The 15,090-nt window shown below is 29.0% G+C and overlaps 2 protein-coding genes across 2 annotated transcripts in view; one reads left to right on the plus strand and one right to left on the minus strand.

Annotated features, from left to right (window-relative positions):
• The first annotated feature begins 5,852 nt into the window (after nucleotides 1-5,852).
• LOC121118551 (uncharacterized) lies at nucleotides 5,853-8,124 on the plus strand. The gene is made up of 3 exons (XM_071888879.1): nucleotides 5,853-6,287; nucleotides 6,356-6,503; nucleotides 6,557-8,124. The coding sequence occupies exons 1-3, from the start codon at nucleotides 5,914-5,916 to the stop codon at nucleotides 7,841-7,843; spliced, it is 1,809 nt and encodes a 602-aa protein (XP_071744980.1). The 5' UTR covers nucleotides 5,853-5,913; the 3' UTR covers nucleotides 7,844-8,124.
• A 5,832-nt stretch (nucleotides 8,125-13,956) lies between these two features.
• Nucleotides 13,957-15,090, minus strand: part of LOC121117474 (protein amalgam) — a 56,545-nt gene continuing 55,411 nt past the window's right edge. The window contains exon 11 of the mRNA XM_071888115.1: nucleotides 13,957-15,086. The gene's annotated coding sequence lies outside the window, so the exon portion shown is untranslated. The remainder of the gene's footprint in view (nucleotides 15,087-15,090) is intronic.

Genomic DNA, 15,090 nt, shown 5'->3' on the forward strand with positions numbered 1-15,090 from the left:
GAGTTACTAAAATCTATTACTTCTTCGTCGGGATCAAGATTAATCTTAAGAAAACGGAAATTTTGTCAAACTGTAAAGAATTCATGAGACCACACCTTGATAAGTTTGTTTTCGTTACGTTGATCTCTAAACTTGCGTTTAAAGTTGCAATCCCAAAAGTGCCGTACCTGACTAAGAGACGCCGGTAGTTGTTTAAAAAAATCACTGTATCAGAAAGTACATAATCTATAAAGCATATTTTACATGTTTGAAGGCATCACGATGTTTAGTATTTGTCTGGTAGCAATACATTTACGAGAATGGCGAAAATTGGTCTTCGTGATGTGATGTAATACTTTTATTTAAAAACTTCGCTCAACCAATATAAAAGATCCACTGGATTCAACTTTGTTCCTTCGTTTACAAAAGAAAATTTTTGCCCAGCTGAATTAAAACGAGGTTGTATGAGCTGTCAAGACGAGTATCATAGTGGTCGATCCAATGAAGTGACAGCTCTAGAAGTGTGAGGAAAATCCACAAAGAGACACCATTGGACCGTCAAATGAAAGTGTACGAGATAAAATACATTGTTAGCAATTCAAAAAGAGTGGTACATCACACATAATCTCAAAATTTGAACATGAGAAAGCTATGTGCAAGATGGGTGGCACGTTCGTACACAATCGAGTAAGAATAGTGTCGTGAAGTAGTATCAATTGATTTTTTAGGGAAGTTTCACTGCAACAAATCAGAATTTTTGAAAATAATTCCAATTTTTTTATAAAGTGTATGAGGTCGTATGTTGAAAAAATAACAATAAATTCTTGAAAAAAAATTGTGTTTTCTTTGTTGGCTCGGATACATCTGGGACTGCTCCCAGATACATGTCTAAAACTGATCCAATGAATAGACTAATTTAAGTACTTTTATCACTTTGATATATGTTCTGTATGCGTCATGAGTCCTGGTACACTTTTCATACGGATAATGGAAGGATTTTGGTCCAAGGGGATGTCGCCCCCCCAACCCACTTGACTACTACTTGTGGATCGCCAGCCTTGACTACTGCCACAGCAGCGTGGAGGTAATGAAGCCAAGGTGGAGGAGGAAAGGGCCAACACTCCGGTAGACACCCTCAGGAAATTCAGTCGTAAGTTTCGAATCCGCCTGGAGCTTTGTATTGCGGTAGAAGGTAGAATTTTTGAAAAATAACAGAAATTAAAATATCCTTCATCTCATTTTTAATATTTCTTTTTTCTTGTATCATTGATATTAAGCCCAGATTTATCTTTCTTTCAAATAAAGTAAAAAGTGTACAAGGACTAATGCCGCATACAGTTGTTATAAAAAATAGATTTTTGGAGCAATGCACTCGGAATCTCAACAATGGTAAAAAAGAGAAGAAGTGTAAATCCAAATTTGCGAAATATTTATTAACATTCTTGCCTCTACGACATACTTTCGAAATAACTTGTTCAACATCTTTTCCTTTGACACATCGACGAAGATTAGTTGACATCATTCATTATTTAAATATTTGCAAAATTGAATTTATCTCCAACGCAATTCTAGACCTTGGCTTGATTTTATGCTCTATAGTATATTATATAAATTTAAAAATATTTTTTTAAAACTCACATTGAAATGAAAATGTACTACTTCCAATATATTTGATTTTAGAGCATATCAGTAATTGTTTGAGTAAATGTAATTAATATATCATATTTTATGGATGTAATTTGTAAAAGCGATAACTTTTTGGTTTTAGGCTTTTAATTGGATAAAGTCTCTAGAATCTAGTTTTGATTCTTCCACACAACTTAAACTAATCAATGCCATAAATTAATTTTATCAATACGAAAACAATAAAACAAACACTTAACCTAAAATACTTTGAGTTGTAATGTCTTTTTCTCAGGCAGTAGTGATGCACCAATAAGGGAAATTATCAAAAATATTTGAAAGTCCAAAAAAAAATTATTTTGAATTTGTGTTTAAGTCTTTTCTAAACAAAATAATTGTCATATTTGACATATATATATATAGATAGAAAAATTGTCAAATTTTTTCTGAAACAAAACTTCTATTCATGGGCGTGTCCGTCATAAAAATATCTTATGATGCCCCCTGATGACGTCACCAGTGTATAATTTAGCCCTTCCCTTCAGTGGTGGCAAATCCTTTTGCCGCCACTGAGGTAGTAAATTTTATTTTGCAAAAATTAATTATATTTTTTGGGAAGAAAACATACGAATTTTTTTACTCATTTTGCCATTTGAACTTTGTTCCACAAGAGTAACAATTTTTGGGAAGTAAGGATATAAATTTCTTGATTTAGGGGGAGTCTCATAATTATAAACAAGGGACATTAAATTTTTTGTCAGTTTGTGCGTTTTGGATGAACAAGGCGGTATACATATACTCATTAATGTAACTTGTCAATGAATAAAACGTTTTCTCCAAACAGTAAAGCTATTTATATATTGAGATGTAAAAAAGTTATTTTATCTGATCTTTTAGGATTTAATTAAAAGTTTCATACAAATAGAGATTGCTTTTGTCTTTTTTCAATGAATGTTGTTTAACTCTAATATCAGTCACATAAAGTTATGTCCATTTGATGTCAATGGCTATCATTGTATTTAAGGGAGGTTTTTTTATCTGAATTTGTTTGGGAGAGCTTTTTTTCTGTAATAATTATTTTTGCCGTGATTTTTATAGTGAAACTCATAATAGCGAGTTTTCCATTATACGGTTGTTTTACAACTTGTATTTATAATTAGATAATAATAAATTGATTTCTTTTCTATGGATTGTAGGTGAGCCATAACTTATATATATAGTTGATATATTGGTAATACAAAAAGTGCACGTTGAAAAAGCGGGAGCATGACATATGGTACTGCTGAATTAAGACCTTTGGTAGTATCAGCTGCCTGTTATATGATTTTATGGGGAGAAAATGAATAACTGCTATAGAGTGGAGACAATTCTTCATTTTAAATAACTTTAGTGCTTTGTAATTATGTTTAAATTTATCCTATATATTAAATTTGGAATTTTTGAAACAATTTACACTAAAGATATGCAATGATGAATACTTCAAAGGAAGAATTTAATACCACGATGACCAATTAAGTAATGAACAAAAAAAAAACACAAAAGAACCCTTTTGCCTTTTTAAATTTTTAAAAGTAGTTTTTTCTTTACAGACTACTCTTGTGATAACTGATAAGTTATATTTAGAGTTGAGTATTTTGTAAGGAAAAAAGAAGAGTTTGAAGAGATATCTATCAAAAATAAGCCAAAATGTGATTAATTGAAAAAAAAGGGCTCTTTTATATATAAACTTTTATTTATCACATTCTTCCTATAATATCACTGTTAAATAAGTTTATTTCTGCAACAATTTTTCTATAGTTTATTGCATACAATTTTAAACTAGGATAAAATTTAAATCAAGCTAAAACATTGGATATATAGTTTCTATTATTAACTTATGTTTCAAACTTGTGTATGAAAATGTGAAATTTACAGAGGTGAAAACTTTCTAATTTTTCATTAGTCTGCTAAACGCTAATTCACTCATTTTCTTGGCCAATGCGTTATTGCTAATTCAGCTTTTTTTTTTCGTTTCCCCGGTCCGCTAACACTAATCCATCTGCAAAAGCCTGCCATCCCTTTTTTATACAGTTCGACCTACTCTAGCTCTTATCATTTTTTTAATATTAAAAAGGTGCTTACATCATGAGTATTTCGTCCTGGAACTCCATTGAAGCAAGGAACATTTGGTCAATGATACTGTATATCATTCATTCTCTTTCTCGCTGACGTCAAAATCGCTTATGGTATTGATTTCCATCGCATCTCCATGATTCACCCATCTGTTTAGACTATCAAAATCTTTTGCGTCTCGTCAGTGAAGGCTAAGTGCTCCATGTTTCCAGATTGGAACAAAGCTCCCGAGCAAGGCATATCCTTTCAAAATATATTGACTTTGTTAACACAGCAGCCTAAATTATTTGCCTTATCACGAGGATAGATACCTTTGGCCATTTCTTTTATAATAATGCTATTCTGTCTTCCATGCCTCTATCACCTTCTATTTCAATCTACAAGTCTTGAAGCTATTAGTGTAGGTCACATGGAAAACACTCAAACCCATTTAAGTTAAGATCAAGCAATTTGTAAGCAATTGTCAGATTGCCCGAATACCACAAAAATACAAACTTTTTTATGCTAGATTAGTAAGAGTCACTTTACAAACCTAAGCACAAAAAGATAAGATATATAAATTTTAAGATATATGTAATATTTACAACATCTAATTTAATGCTTCTGCTTTTTTTAAAGTCCTAGAAGAATTAAAGAAAATATAAAATAATCTACCATTTATTTTCGCAATTAGCGAAATACCCACCTCTGGAAATTCAACATTTTGCTTAATGTCTTCTACAATAATATATAAAAATTTTGTGGATGATAATCATACCTGTGATATCCGGTTTATTTTGGATTCAATCAGTGTTGTGCTGTAGTAAGATTTTTAAATTCAACATATTTTAGTACAATAAAATTGGATCATTTGCATGTGTATATAATGCAATGTTTTTCCATGATAGCAACACTAATAGTCTATATTAAAACCATCCGGTATATTAACAAATTGAAATTTGAACTACCCAAAAAATGACATATATAAGAGTTATAAAGATAGAGTTATAATCATATACAGTGTTGTATTAAATATGTTCTGCCCAAACCAAAAATTAAAATAGTAATTGGGGAAAAATTGCATTTATTTGAGAAGATTTTTTTTTTTTATATACGATCTGGTCGTGAGAATTCGATTTTTAAAGTGATTTAATTATGGGATAAATTGCTTTGACTTATAACCTCCGGTTCAGGAACGAAACAAACTCATTTGTTAAAAGATTGATGTATTGGAAATTTAGCTTTAAGATATTTGTAGATAGATTGATAATGACATCACGTCTAAAGTATGTTCCAAAAGACGACTTTCATATCCAATTCAGAGGTGAATTTGAGATTTGGTCTTATAGACCGTGATAAATAAAACAAGTCCGTCCATTATGTAAAAAAAAAGAAACTGAAAATGAATGTTGTAATCCTGACAATTTGAAGTCTAGCTGTATTGATATTTTATTATATGAGCTACAATCAGATATTAGAGGATGGAAATCAACACAAGACCAACTCCGTATTTTGCAACAACACATAGGCCGGAATATATTTGATATCAATCCTCAATTCTACAAGGACTCACACTTATAACTACGAAGCAAATCCACATTGTTACTCTCTATATTTCATGAACATACTCACTAAATATTACTTTAATAATAATAATACCAATTGAAAATAAAAAAAAACACTATTCAGATTGCCAATTATAAAAAGCCACTCCAACTTTCTAGGACATATTTTTTACACCTTTGCTTCATATAGCAACATACAAATAAGAGCAAGAAGCCTCTTTGCTAATCAAATGTAATATGATCATTGTCAAATAAATTAAACTGTAAACTTTTGTGGATTTTTGCGTGTGTTTTTGTGATGTAATTTTCTGCATGGGTTTAGAAATATCATAAATGATATAAAAAGATCAAAATGAACTTATGTAAATATTCAAATTTATAGATTATCTTCATATCAAAGGGTTTAAATACACAAAATACAATTTAAAAGTTGATACATCGCCCGTTGAAGTATATTAAATACATAATCATTGTTTTCGTCGTTTTTTGATTGTACCCATATTTGTATGTATTTACCATATAGTCGCACTCGCGCCTATTGTATTCAGCTCGCAGAATAAGATATTTTTTATTCGTTGTTTTGCATCATCGTCAATCCATAATTCACTTTAATATCACCTTCATATAACGTGGTTCATTTAATTGAAACTTCAATATGTTATACATCTCCGTTCACTCATGGATAGTCTTGCAGCTAATATCTGGAATACATTGCACATTCTACAATAATTTTGATAGCAGCCTTGATAATCCAAATAATGAGAACGTCAATCTCTTTCAAGAAAATCCTGTTGGAAATATGGTCAACGTAGCTCATAATGGAGCTCAGGGAAGTAATGTCGGAGTTACACAAATGAGTCCTATTAATTCAACGATCTTCATCACAATCAACAATGGTGATGGATGCAATGTGAAGCTTGAGCTATCTGATGCCATTAATACCAATGTTCACATTACTATGAATAATATGAAGAATAGTAAGATAGACCTCATCTTGAACAATGCGCAAAATTGTCAAATCAATGTTAAGTAAGTAAATGATTAACAAGAGATCATTTGAGTCTAAAAAAAACTAATCAAAATTTTCTCTTTTTTAGTTTTCAAAATCCTGTCAGTACACCCATGAACCTTCAAATGTTCAAGCCCATGTATTCAAGTATTCAGGCTACGCAAAACATTCCTCTACGTTGTCCTATGGATGTGTTTTTTGATTCCCCTTTTAAAAATGACATACAATGCAGTCAAGTAAGCCCCAAATTGTTCTTTTAGGACATTAAAGCTTTATTTAATTCATTTAGAATGCTCCAATGGAATCACCAATGAGCTACGATATTATTGGCTCCAATATTGGAAATAATGAGCAAGTTTTTCAAACATCTCCTGACCCAGCAAGTACTATAACTTGCTCTCATGTCTGCCCAACCTATAATCCAACCATCAGCTATCCAACTTCTTTTACACCTTCTCCTCCATTTCAACCACCTTACTACTCTCAACCATCAACTGTATATATTGATAATCCTAGTCCAAGCTTTCATCATACTTATCCTGTGGTATATCCTACAGAGGTCCCAACAGAGACTACCACTATGTACAGATGCATGACGGAAATACCAGAAGAAGAAACAACCACCCAAGCCTATGAAGAGGAAACAACGACAACAGAAATGCCATTGACGACTACGACTGCCACAGAAATGACAACGATGGATATGACAACTACAGAATTACCTGAGACAACAACATCGACAATGCCACCTGAGACAACAACATCGACGATGCCACCTGAGACAACAACACTCACAATGCCACCTGAGACAACCACTGTGTCAGTTATTGAAGAGACTACAAGAAAATCCAAAGAAGATTTTTCGTCTTCTGAAAAGCTCACAGACGATACAACGCTCAGTGGTGAAGAGAATAAGTCAACAAATGAGCCAGAGAATCCTTCTGAAATGACAACGCCTTCTCAGCCTAATTCTGTGCCTGAAAAATTAACTCAAGCTCAAGATCTATCTACTACAACAAATTCAATGGATTTGGAGACCACTAGATCCTCTAATAAACAGGAATCATCAAAAATTATCGATAAAACTACTAAAATTCCATCAACAATACCGAGCAATGATAAAGAAACAGTGACAGTTCCATCAACAAAAAATGAAATCACAACTGTAACGTTGGAAATGACAACACCCCAAAAGAAAAAAATGGAAAATATTGAGGAAACGACCAACGAGAAGGAATCAAAAACAACACCATCAAACGATAAGGAATCAAAAACAACAGCTTCTATCGAGAATGAAACAACCTCAACAACTGATGAAAAGATGACATCGACTCCAAAGACGACTCAAATTCCTGAAGATGGTGAAGACGTTTCAGAAAAATCGAGTTCTTCGAAAAAAGATTTGGAAGATCAAATCCTAGAAAAAGTAAAGAAACTGGAGCAAATGGAAAATGATCCGGATTCAAAGAAACCTTGTCCTGGTGTGGATATCGACACATGTGTGAATACATGCCCTAGTTTTTCAATAAAAGTATTTATTGCTTGCACAACTGTCTGTGGAAAGAGGTGTAGCTAAAAAGGCTGAACCAAAGTTATTTTTATTTTACAAATTTTGAAGGATGATTTTTTTTATTTTTCAAGTAGATAGATTATGGGAGTACTTATTTTTTAATGTATTAATATTATTTAAATAAATATTAGTCTTAATATTTAAAAATTGAATGTTTAGTATAGGATCTTGTTCCAAAGGTTTTGGGCTATAGTTAAGTTATGAAGCTTTTTTTTAAATCTAACTCATTTTCTCTGTATGGCATGTATATTCCCCATAATAAAAATTCAAGAAGAATCATTTACGAATATTTTCGTTTCATTAGAATAATCTTTATTTCATATAAAATAAAACATAATAATAATAACTTGATAAAAAAATTAATATGATTTGATAAGCCAGGGAGTACTTTAGCTCGTTGATAAGCCTCATGAAGGGCATGGATTACTTAACATATGGTTAAATTATTTACTTTTAAAATCCTGCAACCTTTATTTATAGAAGTAGTTCTGTTTTCATTCAATAAGTTATATATATATATTATTTTATTGTCAATTACATATTAATAAATATTATTTTGTATAGAAATTGATTTTTCTTCCAAGACGTGAAATAGGCCTTCAAATTGTGTGGTTCCTAGTTGACACACTAGTAAAACATCTGATTGAAAACTCAATGATAATAACATAAGAACTTCTTTTAATAAAGTTCCAACATCAAAAAAGGAAATTCTTAAAAAATGGAAATCAGCAATATCCATAAATTAGATACCTGTTAAAAATAGTATATATTTATTTTATGAGTGTTTATATACAATTATTATTGTATATATAGATGGTAAATCCATTGATAGCCCTAAAAAAGTTGTTTTTCTATTCTTTTTTTTAAATGAAAATTTTAGAACATTAACTAAATGAAAAAATGGAGATCTAAAAAGACGTATTTTAAGAAAAAGTGCTACACCATCTTTAAGATTAAAAACAAAAGTGACTATTTCAAATTTGTCGTAGCTCAAAAAAAATTTATATATCAATTGTTATCTACAAAAATAGGAGTAGATTGAATGGAAGATGAAGTTAAATTTCTTGAGATAACAAAATCCGATTCAAGTATTTTGCAAAAACAGACAAAATTAGTGAAATGATAACTCTCTTTTTGATAAGAAAATTCATTACTATTTCGAATTAATAACAATATCTTTATTAATGATTGATATCTAGTTTTAATACATTTTAGGTTGTTCAGTTATAGAATTAAGTGTAATAATTCTAAAAGACTGGAAATATCAAATGTGGAATAATTCAAATAAGATTTTAATCAATGAAATTAGTAATGGTGGTTGCAGAGCGAATAAATACATGAAGAAAAGTCTTAAGTTTGCTTGATATTACTAGGTATGATGACGTTACCGAACAAGATGGAATAATTCGAATAAACAGCTTCAATCAAACCATTTCCGATCTAGCTCAATTAATTTCCTATGAAAAATATCATTTATTTCCGAGCAATACATGATAGGATTTTCAAATCAAAATAATAATTATAGAACTGAACAAGAAATAAGTTTGTTTGTTACTTTATAGTTGAATTACTCTACATTCAGTGATCAATATAGCCATGAGTTATTTCAATTAAAGATTCATAGCATTTATATCTATATATAATGTAATACATAAATATCTGGAAATAAAGTTGGACTTGCTATCACAATAAAATAATCAGAATCAATTTAAAACGAAATAAATATCAACATAACTTCATTATTTGCCGTGTCTTCAATATGAGTAGTGTCAATAATAACGATTTATTGCATTAAAATAAGCAAAATATGGACTGATAAATGTTTAACATGTTGAATAATCTACACATAGGTTTTGTATTCATAATATAAGTTTAAAATTCCTGAGGTACATATTCAGGCAGATATCGTCTATACTTATACATATTTATGTACGGGAAGGATGAGGCAAAGCTCTTCAAAAACGAACCACAAATAAAATCATCAAGGAAATCAAATCAGAAACATTATTTTCCACACTCTTAATGTATTAGAAAAGGGAGATCATATCCAAACACAAGAGGTGAGACAAGAATGATGAAAAGATGTTCCTTCGTAAGAAACTAACCAATACATTGCAACTGACAATCTCATAACTATGTCATGGATATTCCTTCAAAAAATGTCGTTCATCGATATGGTTTATAAGTAGGTGTTATGTATTGTCTTTTATTTACTTTTAAATCATGACGTAGGGATTTGTTTTAAATAGATAGGTAGGTACCTTGTGTTTTACGAGTTTGTATATTTTAATAGTCAAATGTATGTACATCCTTTTAAATGTAATCCCTTACAGAATATATGTTTTAGTGTATGATTGTACCCCCAATCCAAAGGTGTTCTTATTAACTTTACTCCAGTCCGTTGCTTCCGTCTGTAAGTGGTGTTCGTGGAACATTACAGTAGGAGGTACTTCCCCCATACACACTAATAAAGGCGATTTGCAACTAAAAGTTAGATCTAAAAGGAAATTTCGTATCACAAATTAGCTCTTTCTCCGAAAGATTTAAATCATACATGATCCATTACTTTTGAAGGACTCTTTCAATTTTCACCGCCAAAAAATGAAATTTTCAGACAAAATCTTTCACAAGACGATCCACAATTGATTACTTAAATCTCAAATGAGGGGTTTCAATGGACAATCGGATAAGTCCCTATCTCCGCGTTCATGATTAATCACTTTTTAACACGAAATGTTATTTAATAGAATAATTATTTATTTTATAAGTTATATTTTTGAGGTTGCGTGTCTTGTGTCTATCCAAATGTTAAGTAATCCATGACTAAAGTTACGTTCATTTTTTTAAATCTTATATAAATACATCCTTTTTTTTTATTTTTTAATATGAGTTGAACAATACGCTGCGAGGTTTAATTCATTTTATACAATACTTCATGTATATTTTTTCCACCTTTTTATATTTATAATGTATTGTATGTGATATACATCAAAATCACTATATACAGTGCACCCTGTGACTTATTTTATACTAAAGGATAAACTTTGCTTCATTTATAAAGATAACCCACATGATTATTTTATGACCTAGATCGGTATAATTGATGAAAAAATGATACTAAACAAGATCATTTCTATAAACTAAAAGATTTAACTTTTTTTGAACAACTACAGATTTTTTGAATTTTTTTCGCATAAGTTTAATATTTAAAATATAATTTTTCAAATTATTTTCCTATAAATTTTATATTTGAAATATAAATTTTTTTCAAAAAAAAATTTAACTTTTTCTAAACAGCTGTAGATTTTTCAAAAAAAAAAATGTTTGTAATTTAATTTCTGAAATTTGTTCTCCAAAAAAAATATAATAATAACAATTTTGTTTCAAAAAATTCCAAAGACCAAGCCTCCCTCTCAAAAAAAAGCCAAAAACAACAATAATAATCAGTATATTTAATCCTGAGGACGCCTACATATGTCCTATATCAACAAAATGAGTTACATATCTTTGATTGTCTTACGCTGTTTCATGAAGTTGTTTACTTAAAAAACAACTCTAATACTATTGGATGTTTTATATTTTTGATGGGGAAATTAAATAAAATTTAATTGTTAATTGCAGTAAAGGAAAGTAAATATAAAACTTGTCAAAAGAAAAACATTTGGATGAAAAACCCAGCAGTACATAGTTATTTTTCGAAAAGAAGTTGCGTGTTTTTTAATTTAAATCTTCCGTTTTCCACTGTATACTTATTTCATATAATATTTGATTTGATTAATCATATTTTAAACTGCTTAAAAGTGTATCTTTATTTGAACTAATAACAAAAATTAACATTTTTTTAAATAAATTAAGGGATTGAGTTGTTCTTCTTAATCTACATTTTTTTAAATGACGTAACAATACATTTTTGATACCATTTTGAATTTGCTGTGAATTATTATCGAATGTATACACCCAAACCGTCCAAAAATGTGTTGTATTATATTCAGTATGGGAATATTACGTCTAGACTTTTTCATTATCCTAAAGTAGCTTATACTGTAGTGTCAAAAATATTAAAGATATATGAAGAATTGAGGAAGAAAATGAAATAGTTTTTCTGTCCCCCTTAAAATGTGTAACATTCTCAGATTCAACACCTATGTTAATTATTAATTATATGTTATTATTATTCATATATTTTTTATGTATATTTTTACTAACTTCAAACAAAAATAAATCAAATCAATTTATTATTAAGTTCCTTGGTAAAATTATTTTATTAAACGTAGGATGATGAGATGTTCACTGAAAAATTTGATGATAATACCAATGTGATCATGTATTATGCAGATTCATTTTTTGGCAATAACTAATTCAATTCATTCCTTAATTAGAATCAGGTTAGATTTTGTGTACTTTTATTTACCTTAAGATCTAATGCTACCTGAGCGGACAGTGGAATCATTTTAGTACACACGGATTTTTACTTGTTGAAACGTTTACTCAGATATACCGGAGTTTATACTTTTGATATTATACAGAAAGTTGAATTCTTTTATTGTAAGTCTAATAATTAGAAAAAACTGAAATATGGCAATATTGGCGTTTTTTTTGTGTTTTGAAACAATGGTGGGATCATTTTTGAAACCAGCAGCGTATATTTTTTTTTGTAATATACTTTTTATATTTCAGGTAATTATTCTATCGTGAATCACTTACAATTTGGATGTAAATTCGTACTTAAAATCGAAAACAATAAAAGAAAATCACATTTCTATATAAATCTTTTTACATAATTATCAGGCAATGGCGCTCTAGTGGATATGAATTTGTATAAGATCTTCTGAACTTCTGAGGACATAAATTAATTTTTTTTGATTAGGGAAAATATATTTATATACCATCCATTTTAATGACGGGCGGTATTTTTTTCACACGTCAATTAGAAACTTGGGACAGGGGTAATATTTTTATTTTTATAAATGTTCCTGTACAAGAAATTGTGTAAATTAGTTATCAATTTAAAGCTTATTAAAGTTGGAATAAAAGGATGGGTAAATCAAGCCTGTAAGCTTTTCCTATCAGTAGATATGGCTACCTGAAGCCAGGAATTTATCGAAAAGTATTAATTTTCGATTCCCCTTTGTCACTTGAGACATTTTTTTTAAAACGGCTATTACAAAATATTTATAGAAGAAAAAATTGAACAAACAGTTTTAATTTAATCTCCTGGCCTCTATCTATCATTTAAACATAAATAATGATCTTTTTAATGTGCATTGTATATTCTATAGGTTTACAAAATTGGGATTTCAAAATTTTTGTCAGGCAAAAACAGTCATTTTTTGGGAACAATTGACCACAAATTCAAATTTCTTGGCTAATCGACACAAAATAGAGGAATGAAACTTAAAAAATCATAATTTCTAGACAGTTTTACCCAACAAAAGACGTATTAAACAATTATTAACGCTAATTTTCTACAAAAAATATCTTTTTTACATTATTGGCAGTGAAACTGGGATCAAATCTCTAACCATATCATATGAAAAATCTTTAGTATTTAATAATATTGAAAATTCAAATAAAAAAACACATCTTCAGTGATCCCCGATATTTGCTGTATGCCCATTTTTAATTAAAAAATGTCCAGATGTTTCCTTTGATACCTTACAAAAGAAGAAAATTCGTTCTTCATTTGTATTTCCATACATAATAACAAAAAACAAAGTTTTGTTAACTAATTTATCCAAAATAGTGTATGTTCGAGCAAAGGGCTATCCAGGCTTTTCAGTATTATGTTAAAACCGAAACATCTTATCCAAAGCCAGTTTTTCTTCTTTCGGTTTGATTAAAAAAAAATCTACCGTGTATTTACTGATATTTGTTAAAAAGAAATTTGGAACGTTCAATAATAATATTTTAAAACTTCACAATGATTTTTTTCGAAAATGTACAATTTTTATTGCACTAAAAGATGTAAAATCATTTTTAAAACCAGCGTTTTGTACTAAACTACCGTTGTTCCATTCTTAAAACATTTTAATTCCTATAGCTTTAAATAATTTTTTATATTATAAAATGTACTTTGACAAAAATTATAGATTGTTACCAGTTAAAAATAGTAGATAAACTGATTATAACATTATTTTTTATTATCATCTCATAATGACAAAATAATAATAAGAAAAAAAATCAAAAAGCCTTAATTATGTTGATTTAATAACATCTTACAATTATTTCTTCTATTTTATATATAAATTAAGGAGAGATACTGTATGGTCTTTTAAGAAACATTGAGAAAAAAAAGAAGTAATTAGTGAATTTTAAGAGTGTTTTAAGGCATTTGGTTTGTTGGTGTTGTAAAATAGTAATAATAATAGTAGGCTGCGTTAAGAAAACAAAAGGAGGTCCACCATTTATGTATGTATATATGTATGTGAGAGTTACTTTTGCTTATTTATTGTATAATTACAATTTCATTTACTGTAAAAAAGACTAGACAAATGTATTAAAGAGAAAAAGAGAAAAGAATAAAGGACCTTTGATGTATTAAATTTCTAAGAATTTTAAGGGATCACCATTCAACGAACCAATCCAACAACAGGACAAAAAATACTATAAGCAAATTTATATAAAATAAATGGTCGTTCACAACAAGCACATAATTTATAATAATAATATATATGAACAACACAAGTCTTTTGAAAATATATTTATATAAATGTATAAATTTTGAAAAAAAAAAATAAAAGAATAATTATGTTCCTTCTTCTCCATATTCCATAAGATTCATTTGTGAGATCCGAGTTATGGTCATTATACCTTTTATATATATATAGAAAGTCAAAATTACAATATTTTTTTTTTACTTTTTACAATTTTAAGTAGTAAAAATATTAGTTGATAGCAATGAATAGGAACACAAAAATCGTAGTTCATAGTTATATATATACAGAGACATACTATATATATGGTTATATACATTAATTGTATTTAATTAAAGTGTAATGTCCAATAAAAAATTTGATCTACATAAGTAGTAGATCAAACATAGATTCACAAATCCAATTTAAAAAGTCCAACGCCTATTAATTATTTGTTCTTCTTCTGACTAAGAAAACCATGTGGAAACGAGAGATAAAAAACTTCCCCCAAGAAACGCACGTACTTTTTTTTCTTCATATCCACATTTTAATATATTTAATAAAGAGTATATATTATATAGTTTATTATGGCGTTGTACGAGCAGCAAGTATGGGCTCTGA

The sequence above is a fragment of the Lepeophtheirus salmonis genome, chromosome 5 (assembly GCF_016086655.4).
Source record: "Lepeophtheirus salmonis chromosome 5, UVic_Lsal_1.4, whole genome shotgun sequence".
NCBI classification, from domain to species: domain Eukaryota; kingdom Metazoa; phylum Arthropoda; class Copepoda; order Siphonostomatoida; family Caligidae; genus Lepeophtheirus; species Lepeophtheirus salmonis.

Bases quoted from the DNA above. Each gene is read 5' to 3' on its own strand.
- LOC121118551 (XM_071888879.1), top strand. From the start codon at position 5,914: ATGTTATACATCTCCGTTCACTCATGGATAGTCTTGCAGCTAATATCT. The intron at 6,288-6,355 runs GTAAGTAAATGA...TCTCTTTTTTAG, and splicing joins AATTGTCAAATCAATGTTAA to TTTTCAAAATCCTGTCAGTA. The intron at 6,504-6,556 runs GTAAGCCCCAAA...TAATTCATTTAG, and splicing joins ATGACATACAATGCAGTCAA to AATGCTCCAATGGAATCACC.